Here is a 22,452-nt window from a genome sequence, read left to right on the forward strand (position 1 = left end):
ATAGTAGTACTTCCGGTAATGTTTGAGTTTCCTGTGGCAGTCTTGATGTAGCTGCCGGCAGTAACGTGTTAAACGCTGCATTTGCGTCCAGTGGAGCCTTTACACCTTTACATGTCTGTATTACACCGTGTAACGCTTGTATGGTCTCAACATGACAACGCCATTAATTCTGCTTTATATCAATAGATTATTTTCAGCACACATGCACTCAGAGAGTATCATTTGATTAATATTGTACAGTAAACACTAATATATTAACATCCAATCCCCATTATGCTTTGAACATTAACCTTTCAGCCAGTGATTATTTCTTGTTATATCATCATGAAGAAAGATTACCTGTGTGGTGCAAATGGTTGATTTGTTTTCCTGGAAATCACCTGAACTGGGTCACATCAGAAGTCAGTATGTCTTCACAAAGTCAAGGTTCATCATCACCCACCCCACAGTTCCCATGTACAAAAATAATGACCGTTTGAAAACTGACTTTTAGATCTGAACCGTGTTTCCAAGAAAAAATGTTCACATCAACCAGTGTTTCCCTGTGAGGTATGAAAGCAGCAGAAGGCTTCTGAGTAGAGAGACTTCCTGGAAAACACACAACAAATTGACCTCTACTGCTGAGCCGTGATCACTGCTGCTGCTGCTGCTGGCTTGCATGACTATATTACACACACACACACACACACACACACACACACACAGTCAGAGAGAGAGAAATGAGGACACAAACACTAGAAAATAAAGAAAATATTTTATTGTAGGACCTTGTAAAACAGCAGCCTTCATTTGAGTGTAGTCAAACGTTGCTCGGGTGACTGAAGAAGGCAAAGGCAACTGTAAATGTGATGTGGATGAATTTGCATGTGGTGAAGAGTGAACCATGGGAACGGCATAGGTTGCCTACACCTACGCAATATAAAGGAGAATCCACCCTAAAGCAGACATTTCATAGCAATTTCCCAATGATTGTGAATGGCTGAATCAATAATAGTGAGGGGATCAAATAAATGAAGCAACTACAATAATTCCCTTAAGTTTAACATTTATCTGAAGTCTCTGCTGGTTGCCTGGCAACCTCATGGGGAATTCACTGCTTCCGGCCAAAAAAACAGTCCAGCTTATAACCACCGGCAAGACTCCATGTTTTCCTCACATATTTGGTATCTCTGGAAAGTTTTGGATCTCCACTACAAATTAAAATGAAGTTCTGTGGGTTTGAAAGTTTGTAATGACTGACACACTGGTCTACGAGTAGTGTTCAAGAAGATAAACAACTTTGTAGATTTATTTTAACATTATAATGAACTACCTCAAAATACTGATGCACTTTATCATGACGTTTTCAAGTGCAATGAAATTTACTTTAATTTTGAAAAACCAAAAGTTGTGTTCACATATCAGCCAATCCTTAGACTCAAACTACCACTAACCGCTAACAAATATACAGTATATGGATTCTGCTTCATGGTGGATCAATTTTTTCCCAGTTTTCAGTGTGAAATGTTAGTCTGCAAGTAAAATGAAGAAATGGCTAGAAGCTAAACAGTCAAATAGCAAGTCAATTCATAGATATCGTGTAGGTTTGCTTGTGTAGTTGTGTGTAATGTCTTGGGTGTGTGTGTGTGTGTGTGTGTTTAACGTCTAACTTTCTTCCCCGTTCTCCCCTTCACCCTTGATGAGGCGTTTGTTGCCCCTCTTCCCTCCTGGTCCACGGGGCTTGGCAAAGGCCTGCTTTAGGGTGTGCTCCATTGGGTGGACCTCCTCATACAGGAAGTCTTCTGTCAGACCGTCGCCATTGTCTATCTCCATCTACACACACAGAATAACACATAGAGATTAACAGATAAACTATGGTGACCTTGTTTACTGTTTGGATATATTACAGATTGTGTCTGTTTGTTATTTTATTTGTGGGTGATTTGGGTGACCTGTACCTTTTTGGTGACCTCCAGCTGGTAGTCTCTCTCAACCTCATCCAGTAGCCTGTTCTTACAGCTGGAATACAGCATCCGCTCCTTGATACTACAGGTGTACCCAGGCATCGAATATATGAACACTGGAAGACATGTGAGGTCGTCACTTACGCAGCTGATATTTGCTTCTTCACTGGATCTGATCTAACTATCATTTCTACTGTTAAAGGCTCAAAACCCGGTTCAGATGCTAAAACTCACAATCACTCTCTAAACTGCGCACTACAACGGGGTGGACAGAGTACTAAAACATCCAGTACTCAAGTAGAGGTGCTAGCACTCGACCTTAATTAAATAGGAGTACAAGTACTTGTGTTGAAAACTAGACAACAGTAGGGGTTTTAAAACCAATCTCTGAGTAACATTTAGTTAACCACATGTGGTCACTGTGAAAAGGCCAACTAGTATTTACTGTCTCAAAGCTGATGATTTCTTTTTTTAGCCACTCGGTGGCAAGGGAACAACATGTGGTCAACATGTTAGTGAACAGTTGTCTATTTTTACAATCACACAGTCCAATTATCCACTCTCTTTTAGCTCTGTTTTGGTCCATATAAATATCTGGCTCTTCAGCTGCTAAATGTTCCACTATGTTAACCAGCTAGTCGCTAACGTTTTCTGTCTGATGTTTGGCTCTGAGCAGGGAGTGTACAGTGGGTTTATCAGAGCTTTTTCACTGAAAACAGCTGCATGCTGCTGCTGGAAACGATGCTATGAGAGCAGTGAGAGTGAACCAAAACAGTAAAGCTGAAAGACGCTAAAATGCTAATACATTACTGTGGGTTCGTCATTGTGAGCGACACCTTTCATGTTTCACATAGTCATCTGATCCAATGTTAATATACGTAAAAACAACTGATTAATGCATCTTTAAGCTTAGATCCTAGGACTAACATACAGAAGTTTGATAAAAACAAATTCAATTGACTTCAGTCAGAATTTCTGCATAATTCTTGTGTCTCATGAAAATAGAAAGCAAAATTATAAACTACAGTGAGACTATGCACTGACCCAGCGCCTCCTGCCGCTGGCCCTGGTGGGAATGTTTGAAGATGAAGAAGTGGTATCTGGGGGAATCTGTGGGAATCCTGTAGGGAAGCTCATGGGTCTCTGTAGGTTTGGTGTGAACCAGCTCAATGGTCTCTTTCTCCACGTCCAGCCTCTGCAACAGGACATACACAAACAAGCTTTGTTCAGGGGTCAAGTCACACACAGCCAATTTTATTGAAACACTGACACACAGTTTGTTTCAGAAATAGATCCTGACAGCTTGGTTTTTTCTTTACAGGGAATATGTTGCATGTTGCATGTTGCACGCTGCGTAATTAGTAATAACAGCTTTCTGTCCAGCCTCACCAGCTGTATGTAGTTGATGCGTCTCTGCTTGAGTTGCTGCAGAGCTCGTTTGGCCTCTTCTTGTAGCGGGAATGCAAGACCTTGAAGTGTCTGTGCCCTTTTGTCTAAGCCAAACTCCATTGTAACCTGCAGTATAAACACAGAAAACTCAGTGCTGATACGTCTGAACACATGACAGAAATGAAATGCCAGTCAGACTGTAACAAACCCTCGCTCGTGCTGTTGGAGTCCCAATTCGTCTACGTTCATCCTGTGGACATAAGAGACCGTTTTTAAACCCGTCCACCTCTCTCTTCTTCATGCACATACAGTTGAATTTGTATTAGGAAGAAAATCTACATACCCATACGACTTTATCCTGCAGAAAGAAAATAGGAGCACACAGGATGGGCACACATTAAGTATGCGGTTTATGTATTATTCAGACAGTTTGTATTGTTTAATCTTTACCTCTGTGACTTTAATTCGTTGTAATTCCTGCTCGGCTGCTGTGAGAGGACCCGGAGAGGAGCAGGAGGACATGTGTCGCAGGTATCCCTGGAAGCACAGGTCGTCCTGCAAACAGCCACACAAACAGCTGATCAGTGAATCTTCAACTGCTGGTGATTAAGTAAACCCTACCGTGCTGCAGGAACCTCCACTAACCTCCACTGTGCCAAACATTTCATCTTTAATGTGACCTCCTCCAAACTCTTTCTTCAGTGTGGCACGGGTCGCTGCATACACCATCTTCTGCCTCACCTGATGGCAGGATAAAATATACATTATTGTTACTTCTGTGGGATGTTTGTGCACAGTTTGACATTAGAAGGCTGTTTTTTACATTCATCTGCTGAAGGGAGGGCGGGGGGGGGGGTTCCTTAAATATGAATTTAAGACATGTGCACGAGAGGATTTTGTGATATCTGAACTAGCTTGGATCTTGGTCCAATATCCAGTTTGCAACTTATGTAGCGTGATGAGGAAACCTGAAACCTCCAGGTCAAACACTGAGAATGGACTTTTCATTGAAGTAGGAGACATCTTGTGTCCAGCGGAGATGGCGACGAATAATTTTTAACTATTAATTTTAACTTAATTGTGGAAAAACATATTCAACACAAATTATTATTCACAGCATAGCGCTTTTATATTATATATAATATTAACATATAGTACGTCTTAAAACATGACACAATGGTGTTTTCTATTGTACATGCTTTGTTCATATTTATTTTCTGATCTTTTCCAGTCACAAGAATTGTAATCTAAAGTTGGAATGACGTAACTACAGAACACACACACACACACACACACACACACACACACACACACACACATATATATATATATATATACATTAAGGCAGGTGTTATGTAACAGCATATAAACAATAAATCATGAAGTCTTTTTTTATTTTAATATTTTTTTCAATTGTTGTTATTGTTACTATTTTTCAACAGCGATGACAATCTCAGCCTAAAGCTGTGTTTCCCTTCTCCCCCTGCAGATAATTAAAGTTAAAATGTTTGCTATGTTTTATGGTAGTTTTACAGAAACGTTTAATTTAATTCAGTTCAAGTTATTTCATAGGGCTCTGCATATATTCTTTTTTTAGTTTATAACAATGCTTTTAGACGTGTGGTTTATGTGTCATATTTAGTTTTTGGTAGCAGACTTTGAATGAATAAATGACAAACTACGGCTGATCAGTGACAGCGTGTCGATCAGACACTCCACACATACTGGTGATTGGTCAGGTGACCAGGCGATGAAGATCCACTCATATCCCTGTGCATTCTGGGAGTCCAGACGGTAGAGGATGTAGCAGGGCTCCTGAGGCGTGAGCAGAGGAAGCAGGAACTGATCGTAGTCCTTGTCCCAGCTCTGTGCTGGCTCTCTGTATGAATCTAGCACCAGTTCCTCTGCAGACAAACAAATGTGTAGCAGGAAACTCAGCTCATTCAGAACTGAGAGCTCACTTGTGTCAAATCTGTCTGAATACAAGAAACATCTTATGTTTACCGTTTCTGATGACTATCTTCATTATTCTGATGGCACCTCCCCTCGCTCGGGCCAGAAAGTCTTTCAGCTCAGATGTTGCTAAAGAAACCAGATATAAGACAGACAAGTCAAAACTGAGGATGGGGGGTTGAAAGCAAGTGAGACAGAGTTGGGTAGACAAGAACATGAGACTCCACTTCAGGGAGAACATTTGATCCACTGCCAGATAGTCACACCATCACCCATAGTGACTCAGACAGGGAACATATGTACCAAAGAATCACTGAAAGATCTGAGTCTGAGGGATAAAACAACTTCATTTCAAGTTTCAAACCTACAAATGTTAGTTTGGTACTGAAAACCAGATTTAGCCATTTATTGCACTCTCTCCTTCTCCCTCACCATGGTTACCAAACACAGCGGTCTCATAAATGATGTAGGATCAGGTGAGAAAGGTGAGAGAGGTACGCTTCTGCCAACCCGTCCCCCTTAGCTCCAATTACCAAATGCCATAACACACGTATATATACGTAGCTCTTAAACTCCCCATAAATGCCTGTAGGTGCTAAATATCATGATTACAGGTGTCACAACATAGAAGACGGACATTTTAACTGTGAATCAGTCTCATACATGCTTATACGTGAACAGGCATCCTGTTGTGTTCTTGTTTACAATTTACACAAACAGTTTGACTTGTATATAGACACTGAACATTGTTGGTCATTGTTGCTTTTTATACATATATATATATTTATATTTATTATATATACATACTTATGGACCTTTCTTTGTTCAGCTTGTCCTTGTTTTTATCTGTATGGCTATTTCTATCTTCCTGTAAATTGTAGGAACTGATTCTGATTCTTTACAGTCCACAATGATTTATATCCACAACAGGTTTATCAGGTCAGTGAAATTAAGGGACCACGTTAAGATGATCTTAATATATGTATTATATCACAGAGATTGTGAGGCTGTATTTCAGGCCATGGCACAGCTCAAAAGCTAAAAAGAAAATTAAATGAATTGGAATTTGGAGAAAACTATACTAACACACAAAAACACCCTGCTGTAAGAAAATGTACAGTTTTCCTTTAAGAAATAAACGTACCGTTAATTCCAGTTTGGTGAGACATCTTTTGGCAGTCAGTTTTCCTCTCATGTAAGAAGGACCAGGTCCAGGTCTCTGTGTCCTCGCTCTTCTTGCACAGCAGGTAGGCTGCCTCTACACTGATGGCAGACAGATGGACCCACGCGCACCAGTGACATAAACGCCTCGAGGGTGACTCGGGAGATTCCTAACACTTGAAACACAATCTGCGGAACTGTGGCTGATGAGTAATAACGGGCCTGTCAGTGGATATGCCACCCTAACCACTGATCTAAAACTCTTTGCGTATCGATGACCACAACTTTAAAGGTCTTGGTGGGGGAGCCTCTATCAGGTCACATACTGTCCTGTACTCTGTGTGGGGGGGGGGGGGGGGGGGGTGCAGGCTCATGACATCAGTGGTCAGTACAGTGTTTTCAGATGCTGTCAGAGTGCCACATGTAACAACATTTTATCATTCATTCACATAGAGTGGCCAATCAGCTCACGCAGATGCGACTGCATGATCTCAAATTCCAGCCACCTGGTCACAGAAATGTGACACCAAGCAAGAATCTGACTGCTTCATTTCAACATTGTTCAATGCACTAGGAATGGGGGGGGGGGGGGGGGGTTCATGTATTTGTGATCAGTACATTTTGATTGATAAAGTTACCTTTAATAGTCAATGAAAAGGTGAGAATAGGGTGGGTACCTCTGCAGGCTGTTAAAATATGAGAATATGAGGTTTCTTATGGCAAGATATAAACACCGTTTATCCCAAAGTGTGATGCAAAGAGCTCCAGATACAAACTTGTGTGTACACTAGAAGAGTCGGCTCCTGAACAGTCAGTACGAATGGATCCATTACTGAGAAAAACACAAACACACACAGATAGTATGGTGTGTACAGTAGGGGCGAGTGATGAGGGTGAAAAAAGTGTTGTAAGAATGTGAGAGCCAAACGCTTTAACTATCACACCTTATTTCTCCGTCTCTCCTTCCACACATCCTTGGTGCGCACACACACACACACACACACACACACACACACACACACACACACACACACACACACACACACAGAGGTAGGTGAGAGAAAGATAAGTGTGTACCTGTGAGGTTACCTGTGATGGGATCATCCATTATTCACTCAGTGGTGAGTACACAACCCAAGCATCTATACATTATTCAACAGAACACCCCCCCCCCCCCTCCTCTACTTCAGGAAGACACACTTTATGTGCCCCCCAAAAGAAAACCCATTCATCAAATTGATTAAAACTTCCCGCACTTCTCTCACGCTTCAGGTTGGTTTACTCATTGAGTGAACTTCTGTTTGCATCTGTTACGTGAGCTCATGTAAGTGTCATTGTTGTGAGAACCACTGATACAGTAATTCTATAATTATCTAAAAAAGACAAATCTATGAAGACTCTGTATTATATTTACCGTTTTGTGTATTGAAGAAATTGGGAAAGCAATGGGAAGAGGACATTTCATAGACTATTAATCAAAAGAAATACTTGCCAGATTAATCGATAATGAAACTAATCATTAGTTAGAGCCCTGGCACTGTATAGCAAGATTTATCTGATGTATGATAAAACAATGTCAAAAAAGGAAAAAACAGTAGCTTATTTTCATCTTAAACTGTTTATTATCGAATATTCAAACAATAAAAACACTTATTATTAATCAGTTAAATTATACATGAAATATCCAGATATAGGGTAAAACATTACTGTAATGTACCTGAATTGTGTAAACAAAAAAATTCTCTTAACAGGAGGTATGTGATATTTTGTCACAGCTGCATCAAACCTTTTAAAAGTTTAAAAATACTGTAAAAAGTTTAATGTTAAGTATTTAGAAAAATGTTTTTTTTCTCCGATAATTATTAGCTCCAGGTTCTCATCAGGCCAAGAAAGGCAGTCCAACACATGAAGGTATCCTACATCATCGCGACGTGTTTTACAAACGAGGACTCACTTGGCAACGCCCCTCTACGAGTCATCAACACACGGGAGCCAAAACGTCTGTTAAGAGAAGAGAAGAAGAAGTTACGAATGGGCACTCTGTCCAGCAGCAGCTACTGTACATGTGATGTGTCGGGTCTCACCATGTTAGTGCAGGCACTAGCAAACGTCATGTATCTGGGGTTGAACTGCAGCGTGTTGATGGGTCCTGGATGTTTCCCGTCCAGCACAGCCACCTTCATGCCACTCTCAGTGCTCCAGACATGGACTCTCCCGTCCTCCGAACCTGCACGACAAGACACATGTCAACACAGATCCTACAGGAAGAGACCAAAATATAAAACTGAGGTGTTTAGGCGTACCGATCATGACAAACTGCGAGTCGGGAGTGAAGCAGGCCTCCAGGGAGATGCCTTTACTGTTGTTGTAGCCCTTAAAATGATCAATGATAGAAAACACCTTCAAGTAATTGTACTGATATACAGACAGATATAATTCAGTAGGTTTGAGGCAACGTCTTTATCTCTTACAGAAAACGTGTGCAGGACAGCTCCATTGAAAGCGTTCAGGACGCGAATCATCCCTCCATTGGTGGAGATGAGAATCTGTTTCCCATTGTTACTGAATTTGAGTCCAGTCCAGTCACAGACACGGTTAAACCTCGTCTCAAAGGAGTCAAAGGGACCCTTTTCACAGAAAGATTAAACACATTATAAATACAGTATCACTGTGAAAACAATGAAGGTCACCCCCCCATGCATACAAGCATACTCTAAGTGCATTTTACCTTGTCAAAAGCCCGGAGGTCATATAATTTAATGGCCTGTGATTCCACCCCGGCAGCAAATATCAGCCCATCAGGGTCAAAGGAACATACAGGTTTCCCCAGTGGATTAGTCAAACCCTGAAACACAAACACACACAAATACACACAAAGAAAAAGAGTATTACCACCATATATCAGCCTCCTTAAATAATGACTGCCGTTTCTGTCATAGTTCATATTAATTAATATTGTCTCTCCTTCCATTTAGTCTTTGCTTATAGTATAATATTTTAGAATATCGTGTTTCAGCCACTGTGTGTTGGCCCAGTTTTACATCTGAGAGGTAAGATCCAAGCAGCGTAGCAGTGGTTCTTAAAGCAGGTCTGGGGACACCCAGTGGTCACAGGACAAAGACTTACTCCTGATATGGAGCACCTTAATGTGCAGTAATCTGGGAAGTCCTGATTCAAAGTGCTAACAGCTGTAGCAGCAGCAGCTGTAATTACACATTTGAGTGAGAAAACAGAGGTAGTGTCATTTTCCAGCCTGTTCACACGCGACTCACTTGACAGTTTGGAGAGCGCAGGTCCCAGATCCGGATCGTCTTATCCAACGAGCCTGAGATAAACGTATCATCCACTGGTGACATGGACAGAGCAACAACTCTAAAATAAAAGTCACAGAAGAAACAATTTAACTTAATAAACCACCATTTTAGAAAAGCTTTAAAAAAAACGATGCCTGTGGAGAACTGGGTAACCGGTTCCTGTGAAAGAGGTAAATATTCTCTCTTTATGCTGTTCAGAAATGCCTTTTAAGAATACAACTTGTGACACAATGTGAACATATTGTTTTCCATATTTTTATCAGCATATTAGGATAAGGTACAGATAATGGGTGGATCAGAAATATGTACATGACTTCAAAGATGAAGATGCACTTTTTGCGAGCATTTTGATGGAATTCATAATGGTAGCTTCTCTCTAACAAGTGTTAGAGAACAAAAATATGTTGGTATAAATGTGTTGGTATTTCTCCATCCAGAAAGCACCTGACAATGGCTGTGTAAACTTTGTTCTGATCATAGCTTCCTGGGTGCAAATAGTTCCCTTTTAAGGCTAACATCCATGTACACTACATGTTTATCCTTCCATTGGATTCAGGGTGGTCCAGGTGAGTGCTTTTACTCACCTCGCAGTGTGACCTGGGAAATATCGGATGTACTTGTTGTCAGTGAGTGACAGATATCGGATGGTATCTACAACACACAAAACCACACGTAGAACACATGAATTTAAATTATATTCTATGTCTTGTTTGGCGCTTTGCAGCAGCTGACGTTACTGAGTTATTACCATCCAGTTTGTTGGAGCTGTAGACCACTGTCTGTGTATCTCCATGTGTGTAGCGGATCAGGTCTACTCCATACTTCTTGCTGAATAGGGTCCTTTTAGGTCTGAGAGAGGACAGAATAATATATAACCCTCACGTCAATCATTTGATCACTTGATGAACCACAGATGCTGCACTGCCATCTTTCCAAAACACTTGCACAGGAACCAGTTTAGATATGGAAATTGATCATTATTTTCATACATTATGGGCATAAATGCATTCCAATTAAAGTTAGTCATAAAGTTAATTACACAGTTGTAATAATATTGGCCACTTACTTTCCTTCCCGGATGTCATACAACACAATGCAGTCGTCGTCGCTGCTTGATACTGCATTTTCGCCATCTGGGCTGAAGTCCACACAGTTGACTTTCTGGGAATTTTCTCGGTATGTTCTGGCAACCCTGAAACTTCGTAACACGCTGTCTGTGATCTTCATGTCTGCAGCGAATTTTCTTAAAATAAAAAATATACTATGTACAACCAAAGGGTAGCCCTCCTCATCAGTTCCCTCTGTTTATGGCTTTACGAAGCCTGCGAGTCAGTCTGTTGTTGGTCTGGTCGAGCAATGCATGGCGCAATATCATATAAGACCCTTGATGCAAAATAAACACTCAGATTTTCAGAAAAAACAATACAAAAATGTGGAAGAAACCTGCAACTTGAAGTAACGACGATGCACTCGGTTTGTCTCTCATTATCTACCAGGTGGGCGGTTTTTTCCCCAATCACCATTACGTTCGATGGCTTCAACGGACCGGGCAGTAACGGTAACAGAAACGAGCGTGCCGATAATCAGAAAAGGAAATGACGACACATCACCACAGGAAATTGTTGCTCCATGCATAGTCAATTGTTTTTAATGTACAACTGGTTCTGAAGGTCAGACATTTTTTTCTGTCAACGCTTGGCCGCAATTATTCGTGAAAGCGCAATTTTTTGAGCGACTTCACAACATTGTTAGGCGAGCAAACATTTCAGGTGATTTTATGTGATGTTTAATCCACTCTATAACAACCACTAGTCCAAAATGGCACTCATTTGACTGAACGAATTTAGCTTTCTCCGAAATACCGAGTACAACTATTAACATTTTGTATGTTTGTATTTTCTTTCTTTTTTAGTTGTGTGGAAAATAGTTGTGCGCTTTTACTCTGAAAGGTGTGGCCCGGAAGTTGTTAAACGGCGCGCGTGTGTCTTCTGGAGTTTATTTTTGCATCTCGAAGCTAATGTGAACTAACTAACAACACCCCGCGATGAACAGCTGTAGAATAGCCTGTAGTGAGTGGAAATACGGTCTGAACACCGTCTTGTCTCGGGTCAAACCACGGACCATATGCCGCCGGTTACCGGAGGCAGCACCGTTCCTCAGCCGGAGCCAGGCCACCGCCGCTGAACACGCTCCGGGCTCCGACACGGGAGAGAAACCCCAGCTGAAAGCGATCGACCTGGCGCGGAAGGTCCAGCAGGAGAAGGCGAAGGCACCGGCGGCGGAGCCGGAGAAGCTGTCCGGCCAGCAGAGGAGAGTGACGGAGCTGAAACGGTTCAGTCTGCAGCTACAAAAAGTTCATCCTAACGTGCTGGCCAAACACCTCCACAGAACCGTGCTGTACCAGGATAAAGATGTGGTTGTCATCAATAAACCTTATGGTGTTCCCGTCAGAGGTAAACCAACAGCTGACAGGCAGTTAATGTTATTGATTTTCACGAATTAGTAAAATAGAGTTTGTAGGGATGTGTGGGATTTGGTTAGATCAATGTAAGTTACTAAGTCAATTTCTTTAGAGCTGAAACGATTAGGTGATTAATCAACTAGTTGATTGATAGAAAAATGCATGTGATTTTTCAAGTAAAATGCCACAAATTCTCTGGTTCCAGCTTCTTAGATGTCGGGCTTTGCCTTTTCTCTCGGTTTTAGGACTTGATGAATCTGTTGATTATCTCATTGATTAAATGTAGAAAAAGCAATCTGAAAAATGCCCATCACAAGTTCTGACACCCAAGATGATATCTTCAAATGTCCACAACTCAAATATTCATATATTATTATTATTATATATATCAAAATAAAATCCACACATTTGATTGACTGATATTTGGCATTTTTGTTTGATTAAATTACTTCCAAGGATTAATCGATTATTGAAATTATTTCAGATTAACATTTGATCAATGACAAAATAAATGGAACACCTTTTGTGTTTTAGACTCTTGGTCGGACAAAACCAGTAATTTTCAGTTGTCACCATTGACTCTGGGGAATTGAGATGTTTCACAATTTTCTGACATTTTATAGCCCATCTTGTGCAGATTAATGGATAATGAAAAAGATGCAGACCTGAACGCCCTTTTGCATATCTGCCAACATACTGTATGTTACTGACGATAAGCTAATTTTGGTCTGCTGATATATTGGTGGGTCTCTATTCCAATGATGGTAACTACATACACTGTAGTATTGCAACATCAGTACTGGCATAGACTGCAGCTACAACAGACATTATCGAATGTTGGCAGAAATGTCAAATCATGCTGAAGTTGGAGCACCTGGACCTTAATACATGCACATTTGTTGTTGTTGCCGTGTCTCAGAAGACCGTGGGGTCACATCCATCTCCTCGGTGCTTCCCGTCCTCTCCAAAATGATGGATGGGATGAAGATCAAGTCCGATTCTCAGCTGCTCCCCTGTCTGGGACTGGAGAAGGACACATCAGGAGCTCTCCTGCTGGCCAGGAGTGAAGAAGCAGCAGAGCGCATACTCAACCTCCACAGAAATAACCAAGTGCAGAGGAAGTACTGGTAAGTCACAGGAGATTAAAACGGGAGATTGTGCGTTCTTATTGTCGCACCACATGCTGCAGTTATCATGAACATGTGTGTCGTGTCTTTCACATTTCCTCCTCAGGGTCATCACAGTTGGTGTTCCTGTGCCATCTGAGGGAGTGATTGACATTCCCATCATAGAGAGAGAGGTCACAGGCTCTCGGCCACACTACAAGGTGCCTCTTCTTCTGTGGTTTTGATGATGTAATAATTAGTTATTATTATTATTTATTTATTTTGTTGGGCATTTTTTTTTACCTTCATTCGAAAGCGACAGTCTGGCTGGAATCGAACCGGTGATGCTCAATACATTTGATAATGAATTGCTCTGGTAAAATGGCTGACACAAACTGGTTTTAGCTTCACAAGTGCAAAGAGCTGCTTTCTTTTCTGTGTTACGTGTTTGCATGATGAGTACTTTGGATGTTTTTAGCTGTTGGTCACATTGAATTGTTAACTACTGCATTGGCTTCAAGTTAATTACCAGCCAATGATTAAAACTAGTATTAATTTAGGTGTTATTGTAGAACTATTCACATAGTTTCTCCAATCTCATAACTTCTTTTTTTGTATTTCAGATGGCTCTGAGTCCTCTCTTCAGAATGAATGATGCAGGTGATGGTGTCACCAAAGTCCGCGCCCATCGACAGGCCCACCCTGCAGTGACCAAGTACAGAGTCTTGGACAGCAGCAACGGTTGCAGCCTTGTGGAGCTGCAGCCTTTAACTGGTAAGAATACTCTGCTTTTAAGGGAACTTGACACAGGAAAGAACTGCCAAATCAGTTTGTTACATTTCTTCCAGACACATTTTCTACTAGTCTGCTTTCGTGTGTCCACAGGAGTGAAGCACCAGACGAGGGTTCACATGGCATTTGCTCTGACATGCCCCATTCTTGGTGACCACAAATATTCCCACTGGAGCAAACTGGCACCCCAGGTAAAACATGTTTACAACTTCACATGAATCCTGAAGTATTAACTAGTGGTACATAAAGAATGTGGCAGCGCTACCGTCATAAACTGGCTAATAGTATGCTACTCTTGCTTTACTGCTATGCCACTCAACAAATGTTTTATTGTCAGGGTTAGGGTTAGTTATGTGTTTGTCCTCCGATGCTGCAGCTGCAGTGTTCATCCCTGCAGTTTTGTGAACCATTCCTGAATAATTATTAGCTAATAAAAGGGAGAATTGTTTTATTAAAAGTACTATTGCATGATGGCATGCAATATTTTTAGAGCGCATGCGCCGACCGTGCACGCAGCCTGTTAGTCGCTCCTGTTTGTTTTCTTACTTCTCCTTTATTCCTTTATCATAACTCCGTATTTTATAACTACTGACTTTTGAAGTTGTGCCCTCTCTAAACATACTGGTAGAGTTCTGGTACTTTCTTTCACCCTAGTGTAATTTCCCCCTGGGGATCAATAAAGTATTTCTGATTCTGATGACAAAGAATGAAAAGATTCATCAGCTCAGACGTCCTTTTATTAGCTGCTGACAGCTCGGTGCTTAATCTGTGTCTTAATCCGTGTCTTAATCTATCTCTGTCGCACTTGGCAGCTGAAACTGAACATGAGAAGTAGCCTCTGCGGTTTTATGGCTTTTGTATCCTATTAACGTATTGCGATACGAACTGTCACACTGTGGACTGGGGAATAACAGCCTGAGCCAACCAGCATCTCCCTCCCACATAGCAAACCTGTCCCTATTAGCATCCATAACAGTGCCTTTTTAAATCTGCTGCATTGTGCTTTAATTCATCAACATGTCAAGTGTGGACATGGAGTTGTTGTTGCTTGCTCCTGGATATATTATTAAACAGATGCAAATAGGAGGCCCGACACTTTTGCAAGAGCTGAGTTTCTGTTTTTCTGTCACCATACATCTGCCATCTTCTATAAAAATCACAAATTCCTTAATTTTGCTCCACAGAAATTACCGGAACGTGTGCTGGGAAGGCTCGGACTGGAACAGAGCAAAATCCGGTATCTTCCTCTTCATTTGCTTGCTCGGCAACTGACATTACAAGGAACCAGTGAAGCCAACATCAGCGTCTCCTGCCCGCTGCCAAAATACTTCGCACAAACATTGAATCGGCTGCAATTAACTATTCCTGATAAAAAAGACAATGAATAATCACACGTTTACAATCCAACTGATGTCTCAGTTGTGAAGGACTTCAGACTGCTACATGGGCGGGAAAGATGCATCATGTGTATCATTTCAATTAAATGGGGAATTAAATTATATAAAGCAGAGTTATTGTGAGGTTATTATGTAAAATGATCAAACACAGAAGAGGCTGTGCAGGAAATGACTACAGTGTCATCCAACTCATTTTAGTAATAAAAGCAGAACTACATCACAACTATTCTTGTCAATATAGCTCATCCAAATGTACATGGTGTTTCACGGGAGGCACCACTAGGTGATGGATGCTGTTGGTGTGACAAGTCATTTTTATAAAAGGCCCCAAAACGAATCCTTACTTCAAATGTTGACGGAGTTGCATTTCCACAGCCAACACAGCGCTAAACGGTTTTCATTTTTGAATTGCTTGACATGACTTTTGATACAAGGATTAATACTTTGTTAGTTAAACAAAGAGGTTTCCATCTGCATATCCTGTTTAATGACCTACTATACATACATACAGCAATAAGTTGGCAAAAATCCTTGATGGCCGTTTCAATCACTAGCGTTGACCTGAGAAAAACGTTTCGAATCTCCTGAATGACCACAATATAGCACTTGACCCTGTGAATATCTGAGGTTCAACTCACTCAATGATCCACAAGCATAAATTATGACGTCATATTTGAAAAACAGGCACAAGTTCTTCAGCTTTGAACATTTCAATACATGAACCAAAATGCAGCCGGTATACAAGAAACAGGTGTGGGAAGTGGTCCCTGTAATTGTCCAGTAAGATGTAATGTATCATAGTGGGACACTGAAGTAAGACGTGGTTAATGGTCTGTGAGGTTAAGTAGTGAATGGTTAAATATCCTCATTTCATATTGACAAGACTGACTTTTACGGGACAGTGTACCTCCTCTGGTGAGGTCAATCATAGTCCAGCAGTGGTGAGACTAAAGCCTCCCCTTACTTGTCAGTTTAAAAGGTTACAGAGGCAATGGCTTACAAAGGTAGTCAAGAGAAAGAAGAGTCCACCCCACCAGCTGAAAACAGAAAATGTAAGAAGAGAAAATAATCTTTGCTGTCATGATACACTCCTCACAGAGAAAAGATGACTGTTTCAGAAGTTGTTCCATTTGATTTGAGATGGTCATTGAGGTTTATAGAGTCAGGATGGATACTGCATAGTCAACAGTCAAGTGACTGGAGGACTGGAGAACTAGTTCACGAGCCCAGTCAGTCCTCTCAGTTTAGCTCATGTTGTCTGGACCGGCAGCGATGATCTCCTGGATCTCTCGGACCACAATGATGCGGGCCAGCACGTGCTCCACCTGCTGACTTGTGAGGGGCTGAGATGAGTACCACATCGGGCTGTTGGGTGCGACGACGGGCTCTGGGGTCATGTAGAACGCATCATTGCGTCCCTTAACGCTTTGAGGGCTGGAGACAGAAAAGGGGAGGTAAGTTGTTTTTTTGAGGGTATGTACTGAATAATTATTTGGTTACACAGGATTTATGTGATGGAGTGTCACTCACCATTTGAAGAGATAAAAGTCATAAAGTTTAATGGGGCAACGAAGAGGATTCTCAGGATCCTCGGCCTGCTCTTCATACATTTCATCAGTTCCTGAAACACATGTCACATAGCAGGTCAGTATCAGCTATTTCTGCTGTCGAAGGCTGATTCATAGCAATACTTCAACATGTGGCTAACTGTATACAGCACCTTTCTGTCCTCCGCTGTGTGGACCTTGTCCTTTGAGAAGGCGGATACTGGTTGCTTTGTCCTTGACATTAGCGGGGTTCTTCCTCGTGTGTCTTAGGACCTTAGAGAAAGCTACCTTCATGTGCTGTTCAGGTGTCGTCAGGTGGAAATGCCTGTGACAAAGAGGTGTTTTTACCACACGCAGTAATTGCATTTGAAGTACATGTCATGTCAATAAAGACCAGATATTCAGAGCTGAGAGGCGGTTACTCACTTAGTGTTGAAATACATCAGAGTTGTGAGCAATGTGGCTGGTGAATGTGCACCAAGTTGTTTGCACTCCCACAGCATCTCCTCTGTCACATGACTTGGAATGACATAACCTAAGATGAAAACACACAATAAGTACATTCTTACAATAAAAGAATTACATAAAACTATAAATGTCTATAACCTTACCTAAAGGATGGACACTGGGTTTCCAGCCATCTAGGATTTTGTGCAAACACCCACAAAAACGTGTGTAATATGGATCAGAGAAAATATCATCGACACGTCCATTTTCGCAGAGATACTAAAGAGAAAAGAAAATGTACAGGTTAAAACTTAAACTTGGAAAGTCTTTTGGCATGATACACTGTTAAATCATGGGGATACTAACCTTTTGTATACACAAGAAAACATAATACAGAACATCGGATGTAAATTGTTCTTCCTCTGATCCGCGTGCCTCCTGCGTCATCAGGGAAAGGCCCAAGTTGAGCTCAGCCACTGCACTGGACACCAAGTCTTCTTGAAAGCGCAGGGGCTGCCGACCTGCACGCAGGCACAGAGAGATGAGCAGAGGCAGCGTTTTTATGAGCGCTATAAAGTTTACTTGCTTATTTCTCCGTTTCAAACTAAATAAAAGTTATTCAGTAGTACTACATGAACAGCTAATACAAAACAAAACTGACATTAGACTGCTTTCAGTGGCTTTCACGTAATAATAGATATCAGTGATGTCAAATATGAGTTTGTGTTCATAAAATATCGAGCTGACTTACGGCCAATGGGTGCAAGCTTGGTCTTTTCCTGCTTGTTTAGCTCATCGTTTTTTCTCTTCACCCAAAGGCGCCAGACCTCCAGGCCTTCCTCTGGCTTTAGACAGACAGGAACAAGAATCTCTGTAGGCGGTTCAGCATGAGCCTCCGTCTCTATGTGACCCTGCACAAGACCAAAATAAAAACGTCAAAGTTAATGCTTTCTGGCTAAGAGGGCAGCGAGGATAACACGCATCACATGATATAATTCAGATGGATGAGAGTATAATTAAGTAGTAATAATTCACTTTTTTCAGACCAGTGTGTCTGAAAAGGACCAGACCTGAACAGAAACCAGGGGATATTAATGTGATAGTTCCAAAACAGCTATCAACTTTAGGAACTAACACAAAGAAGTATTTGCAAGGTGATGATCTTACAGTATGGCTGTAAGGAAAAAAAAAGTCTGTTCGAACCTGCAGATGGAGCTGCTGTTCTTGTCCGTCTTCTCCTTGGCTCTGCTGTTGGTTTGGGTCCCATATGTGTACCGACTGTGTAGTGTTGTAAGTCCCTCCCACAGTCTGCACTGCCACAGGGATGTGAATGTTCCCGTTCATGAACTGTGCTGGGAACAGGGTCTGTACTATTTCTTCCTGTGTTCCAGTGGAGGTCGACTGCACATCTGCAGACCTTGATGAGGAACTGGGGGACATTCTGTCCTTACCGTTGGAGGTGGTAACTTGCACTGTGTTGTATGTCTCCTGTGGTATGGCAATGTGAGTTACACCCTGCTGCTGTGGAGTGGAGTACACGGGGATGGTCCAGGTCTCACCTGTGGGACCTGTGATTGTTCCTGTAGTGCTGTACAGTTGAGCGCTGTCGACGGTGAGCAAATCTGGTCGTAGGGACACGTAGCTTTGCTGCTGCCCTTGAGGGATGGCTAGAACTGTGGCCACCTGCTGGCCCTGTGGAACGGCATACGACACAGCTACAGGGACATCTACCTTACGCTTCTTGGCAGGTTGGAGAACAGTTGAGACAGTACCGGACCTCCTCTCTGCCTCTCTGAGAGAGTCCTGTTGATGCGAAGGAGACATGGCTTCTATGGTCTGGATCTGGATCTGCTGACCACCCTGTAGTTGAATTTGCTGGCCACCCTGTAGTTGAATCTGCTGGCCACCCTGCAGTTGAATCTGCTGGCCACCCTGCAGTTGAATCTGCTGGCCACCCTGCAGTTGAATTTGCTGGCCACCCTGTAGTTGAATCTGCTGGCCACCCTGCAGTTGAATCTGTTGCCCAGCCTGAAGTTGAATTTGCTGGCCACCTGGCAGCTGAATATGCTGCATTCCTTGAAACTGGATTTGTTGGCCACTTGACAACTGGATTTGTTGTCCTCCAGCTACAGCTGCAACCAACTGCGCCTGAATCTGTGGAATACAGTCAACAGAGTCACAAACCAGCAATAACGCATCATATAGATGCACTTGATAAGGGTGACTCTTTAAATAAACCCTGTACCTGCTGCTGCTGCTCCTCTGTGAGTTCTCCCTGCTGGACAAGCTGGGCTGCTGAGATTCCCTGCAGGTCATGCTGAGAGGGGGAGCCCACCTGAAGAACCTGGCCGACTGCTTGGCCCTGCTGCTCCTGAATCTGAACCTGGCACAGGTGGAGAGTATGAAAAATATATACTGACACATTGTCAACTTTTCCATGAAAACATGTGAATTTAGTTGATAAAGTGAGTTTATCTCCAAGGAATCAGGGGATTTTGCCAAAGAAACCGTTTCTTCTCCACAGAAAAAGTTACATTTGTTACAGAACTGCAGCTTTTATTGTTAAAGTGAAAATCCACAATAGAGTAGTCGTGGAATTTTACACAACAGGCTTGAGTCATATTTCAAAGTTAAGGACACACAGTGACAAACACAAGTGCAGCAGTAGAGAGAAAGTGAATGATTGATCCCGTTTTAATGTGTAGCCACGGCCATTCCACTAGGGAGCAGAGGGGCTAATAAAAACTAGAAGAGAAATAAAGAATTAAGTGAATGTGTTACTGAATGGATTCATAAGGCACCTCACATTTACGAAATGATGCACCTTACATGTATCATAGATTTGTTATTACCTAAAAGCATTTATAATTGAACATCTTACTTGCACTATGAACATATGAACAGTACAACAGCAGCTATACTCTCAAAGAGAAAAATTGATTAGCAGAATCTGACATTTTGGTTTTGAATTGGAATCGTAAATCCCTCCTCACCTCCTTTTCTCAACAGCAAGTGGATGCAAGTATCAGAGCTGACAAAGCAAAGAAACTTAACTCCAACTACAATGAATTTAACTTTAACTTATCGACTCAAACACCACACCGCCTCATTTGTTTTCCCCTTGACAGTGAGTTATGATAGTGTTTCTGGACCCTGCCAGCCCCATCTGTCTTGTGCAATCTAAACATAGTATGTTATAGTACGAGACATTGGCGTATGAACTAACCTGCACTTGAAGCTGTTGTTCCGAGTCTTGATGCACAGACAGATGAGGTGAAATGTCTGACGAGGACACCTGTACCTGCCACCAAACATGTACATATATGAAGTTCAGCAGATTGCACCACACTGAAGAATCTCAATGATCTCATTGAGCATCAACAACCATCAAACAAAAAGGGACCTGCTCTTACCGGACAAGCCAGCTCTAAGAGAGAGCCAGCCACCTCAGTGCTGTCTGTGTAGATACAGTTGGTACCCTGCTGATGGTACACCATGGCTGTGGTGGTGGCCGCCCCTCCCTGCTGGCTGAACTCCTGCAGCACCTCTGGGCCCTTGGCGAGAGACTCCAGGAACTCCTTCATCCTGTGCTGAGGCACCGTGCGGGCCTTCTGCCGCACATATTCATCAAAGGAGACCACCCCACTCTCCTGCTCATTCATCGTCAATTGACCTAGCAAGATGAGAATACATTTTCCAAACATTTGAGAATCTAGTGCAAAACAGCCCAGATTTACACTGAAAGCACATACATCTATAATTAAGAATACTCTAATAAAAAGGGGGCAGTGATTTACTCTTGAACGACATAATTAGCTAAATAATGTAATTTAAATATCTTCTAGTTAATCAGGGGGACGGTTGGAATAACACTAAGCACACGGGACAAAGTGCATTTGGGCTTGTAACTTAACGTTAATACAATGACTGCTACGCTTCAATCAACTTTTTCTAGTCATTTAAATATTACAATCACATATATAGCTCACAGCTAAATATAGATGTTATACTATGAAAGACACTTTAATTTAAATGTTTATAAAGCCACCAACAACATGTTTGACTGACTTTATGTACTGACTGTCTAATAATAGTGTCTACGTTATGGCTAGTTGTTAGCATGCTAGCTTCACAATGTTAGCAAGGCACTGTGTTGCCATAGCCCATATGGATAGTTTCCTGGCTAGCTACCGCTAACTGTATTCAACACCGTCGATGCAATTAAGCAACATATTTTCGCTAATAGGATAACAAATATCAAAGCAACAGTCCACCCACAGCAATAACATGATGCTAGCTAATCATTGTGCTACTGCTAGCTAGCTCGATGGCTCTGGATCCTGTCATGCTACCTTAAATAAAACGAAATCCTCTCCTTTCCGCCAAGGCACGGTGTTTAAAACTAAAAAGCCGATAAACGTCTAACAGCTACCACCAGCATGCCTTTCACTCCGCTACATAGTGCGTGTATCCGCAGTGTAATCCCGCAAACAATGCTGTGATTAGATTGCGATAAAAATTTAACAGCAGCAACGAACAGGCGAGGTCTGACGTCTGCTTATTTCAGCGCGAGCTCCAGACAGGCTTCGGTGTAAAACAAGTTTCCCAGCTCCAGCAAAGCGCTGATTTATGCATCCAGTTCAATCCCGAGTGGTATATTGCTACAGTCCACACCACACAGAGACACATGCGGAAAAACTCCACTGTGTTTTATCCAGTGAGATGTAAAATGACGGAAGTATAGGCCCCGAAAACAACGCGATTCCTCTCCAGACTGCTCTGTCAGGCAACGGCCTGCCGCGGTGTCCTATTAACAGGAGTTCCCATCCTGAGACCAAGACCAGCAGCATTATGTGGCTCTCTGTGAAATTAAAACTGAAATTTCATTTATACAAGACATGCAGGCACGGGCGTACAGTTCAATGTACAATATGTCACAGGT

At 42.0% G+C, this 22,452-nt stretch overlaps 4 protein-coding genes across 5 annotated transcripts; 1 reads left to right on the plus strand and 3 right to left on the minus strand.

The window, feature by feature from the left end:
• Nucleotides 1-1,644: 1,644 nt before the first annotated feature.
• LOC139282256 (twinfilin-2-like) lies at nucleotides 1,645-6,454 on the minus strand. 2 transcript variants are annotated; one of them, XM_070901848.1, is made up of 9 exons: nucleotides 6,430-6,454; nucleotides 5,337-5,414; nucleotides 5,058-5,236; nucleotides 3,978-4,073; nucleotides 3,783-3,887; nucleotides 3,333-3,458; nucleotides 2,988-3,138; nucleotides 1,938-2,059; nucleotides 1,645-1,812 (listed from the first exon to the last, which is right to left on the minus strand). In XM_070901848.1, the coding sequence occupies exons 1-9, from the start codon at nucleotides 6,452-6,454 to the stop codon at nucleotides 1,645-1,647; spliced, it is 1,050 nt and encodes a 349-aa protein (XP_070757949.1). The 2 variants fall into 2 exon arrangements, with proteins under 2 accessions (XP_070757949.1, XP_070757948.1); XM_070901847.1 differs by having other exon boundaries at nucleotides 3,333-3,479.
• Nucleotides 6,455-8,135: 1,681 nt separating this feature from the next.
• On the minus strand, nucleotides 8,136-10,987 carry LOC139282255 (WD repeat-containing protein 82-like). Its single transcript, XM_070901846.1, has 9 exons — nucleotides 10,827-10,987; nucleotides 10,509-10,609; nucleotides 10,345-10,411; nucleotides 9,719-9,818; nucleotides 9,175-9,291; nucleotides 8,918-9,073; nucleotides 8,750-8,819; nucleotides 8,531-8,673; nucleotides 8,136-8,447 (listed from the first exon to the last, which is right to left on the minus strand). Exons 1-9 carry the CDS (start codon nucleotides 10,985-10,987, stop codon nucleotides 8,415-8,417), a joined length of 948 nt encoding a protein of 315 aa, XP_070757947.1. The 3' UTR covers nucleotides 8,136-8,414.
• Nucleotides 10,988-11,755: 768 nt separating this feature from the next.
• Nucleotides 11,756-16,003, plus strand: LOC139282254 (pseudouridylate synthase RPUSD4, mitochondrial-like). The gene is made up of 6 exons (XM_070901844.1): nucleotides 11,756-12,213; nucleotides 13,141-13,348; nucleotides 13,455-13,548; nucleotides 13,951-14,101; nucleotides 14,213-14,310; nucleotides 15,304-16,003. The coding sequence occupies exons 1-6, from the start codon at nucleotides 11,805-11,807 to the stop codon at nucleotides 15,505-15,507; spliced, it is 1,164 nt and encodes a 387-aa protein (XP_070757945.1). The 5' UTR covers nucleotides 11,756-11,804; the 3' UTR covers nucleotides 15,508-16,003.
• On the minus strand, nucleotides 15,690-22,095 carry LOC139282253 (transcriptional regulator QRICH1-like). Its single transcript, XM_070901843.1, has 12 exons — nucleotides 21,863-22,095; nucleotides 20,924-21,183; nucleotides 20,737-20,811; nucleotides 19,756-19,893; nucleotides 18,714-19,664; nucleotides 18,262-18,421; nucleotides 17,877-18,031; nucleotides 17,675-17,789; nucleotides 17,490-17,598; nucleotides 17,237-17,388; nucleotides 17,047-17,137; nucleotides 15,690-16,950 (listed from the first exon to the last, which is right to left on the minus strand). The coding sequence occupies exons 2-12, from the start codon at nucleotides 21,170-21,172 to the stop codon at nucleotides 16,761-16,763; spliced, it is 2,385 nt and encodes a 794-aa protein (XP_070757944.1). The 5' UTR covers nucleotides 21,173-21,183; nucleotides 21,863-22,095; the 3' UTR covers nucleotides 15,690-16,760.
• Between the last annotated feature and the right edge of the window lie 357 nt (nucleotides 22,096-22,452).

This window comes from Enoplosus armatus, chromosome 3 (genome assembly GCF_043641665.1).
Source record: "Enoplosus armatus isolate fEnoArm2 chromosome 3, fEnoArm2.hap1, whole genome shotgun sequence".
In the NCBI taxonomy this organism is placed as follows: Eukaryota; Metazoa; Chordata; class Actinopteri; order Centrarchiformes; family Enoplosidae; genus Enoplosus; species Enoplosus armatus.

Coding starts and splice junctions, on each gene's coding strand:
- LOC139282256 (XM_070901847.1), bottom strand. CDS start 6,454: ATGTCTCACCAAACTGGAATTAACG. Junction 4,074..5,057: donor GGTCACCTGACCAATCACCA/GTATGTGTGGAG, acceptor TCCTGCCATCAG/GTGAGGCAGAAGATGGTGTA. Junction 3,139..3,332: donor GCATCAACTACATACAGCTG/GTGAGGCTGGAC, acceptor GTCCTGTTGCAG/AGGCTGGACGTGGAGAAAGA.
- LOC139282255 (XM_070901846.1), bottom strand. CDS start 10,987: ATGAAGATCACAGACAGCGTGTTACGAAGTTTCAGGGTTGCCAGAACA. Junction 10,412..10,508: donor CAGCTCCAACAAACTGGATG/GTAATAACTCAG, acceptor TGTGTGTTGTAG/ATACCATCCGATATCTGTCA. Junction 9,292..9,718: donor TGCGCTCTCCAAACTGTCAA/GTGAGTCGCGTG, acceptor TTTGTGTTTCAG/GGTTTGACTAATCCACTGGG.
- LOC139282254 (XM_070901844.1), top strand. CDS start 11,805: ATGAACAGCTGTAGAATAGCCTGTAGTGAGTGGAAATACGGTCTGAAC. Junction 13,549..13,950: donor GCTCTCGGCCACACTACAAG/GTGCCTCTTCTT, acceptor TTTGTATTTCAG/ATGGCTCTGAGTCCTCTCTT. Junction 14,311..15,303: donor GGAGCAAACTGGCACCCCAG/GTAAAACATGTT, acceptor TTTGCTCCACAG/AAATTACCGGAACGTGTGCT.
- LOC139282253 (XM_070901843.1), bottom strand. CDS start 21,172: ATGAATGAGCAGGAGAGTGGGGTGGTCTCCTTTGATGAATATGTGCGG. Junction 17,790..17,876: donor TTTTCTTGTGTATACAAAAG/GTTAGTATCCCC, acceptor TTTTCTCTTTAG/TATCTCTGCGAAAATGGACG. Junction 17,389..17,489: donor CTGATGTATTTCAACACTAA/GTGAGTAACCGC, acceptor TCTTTGTCACAG/GCATTTCCACCTGACGACAC.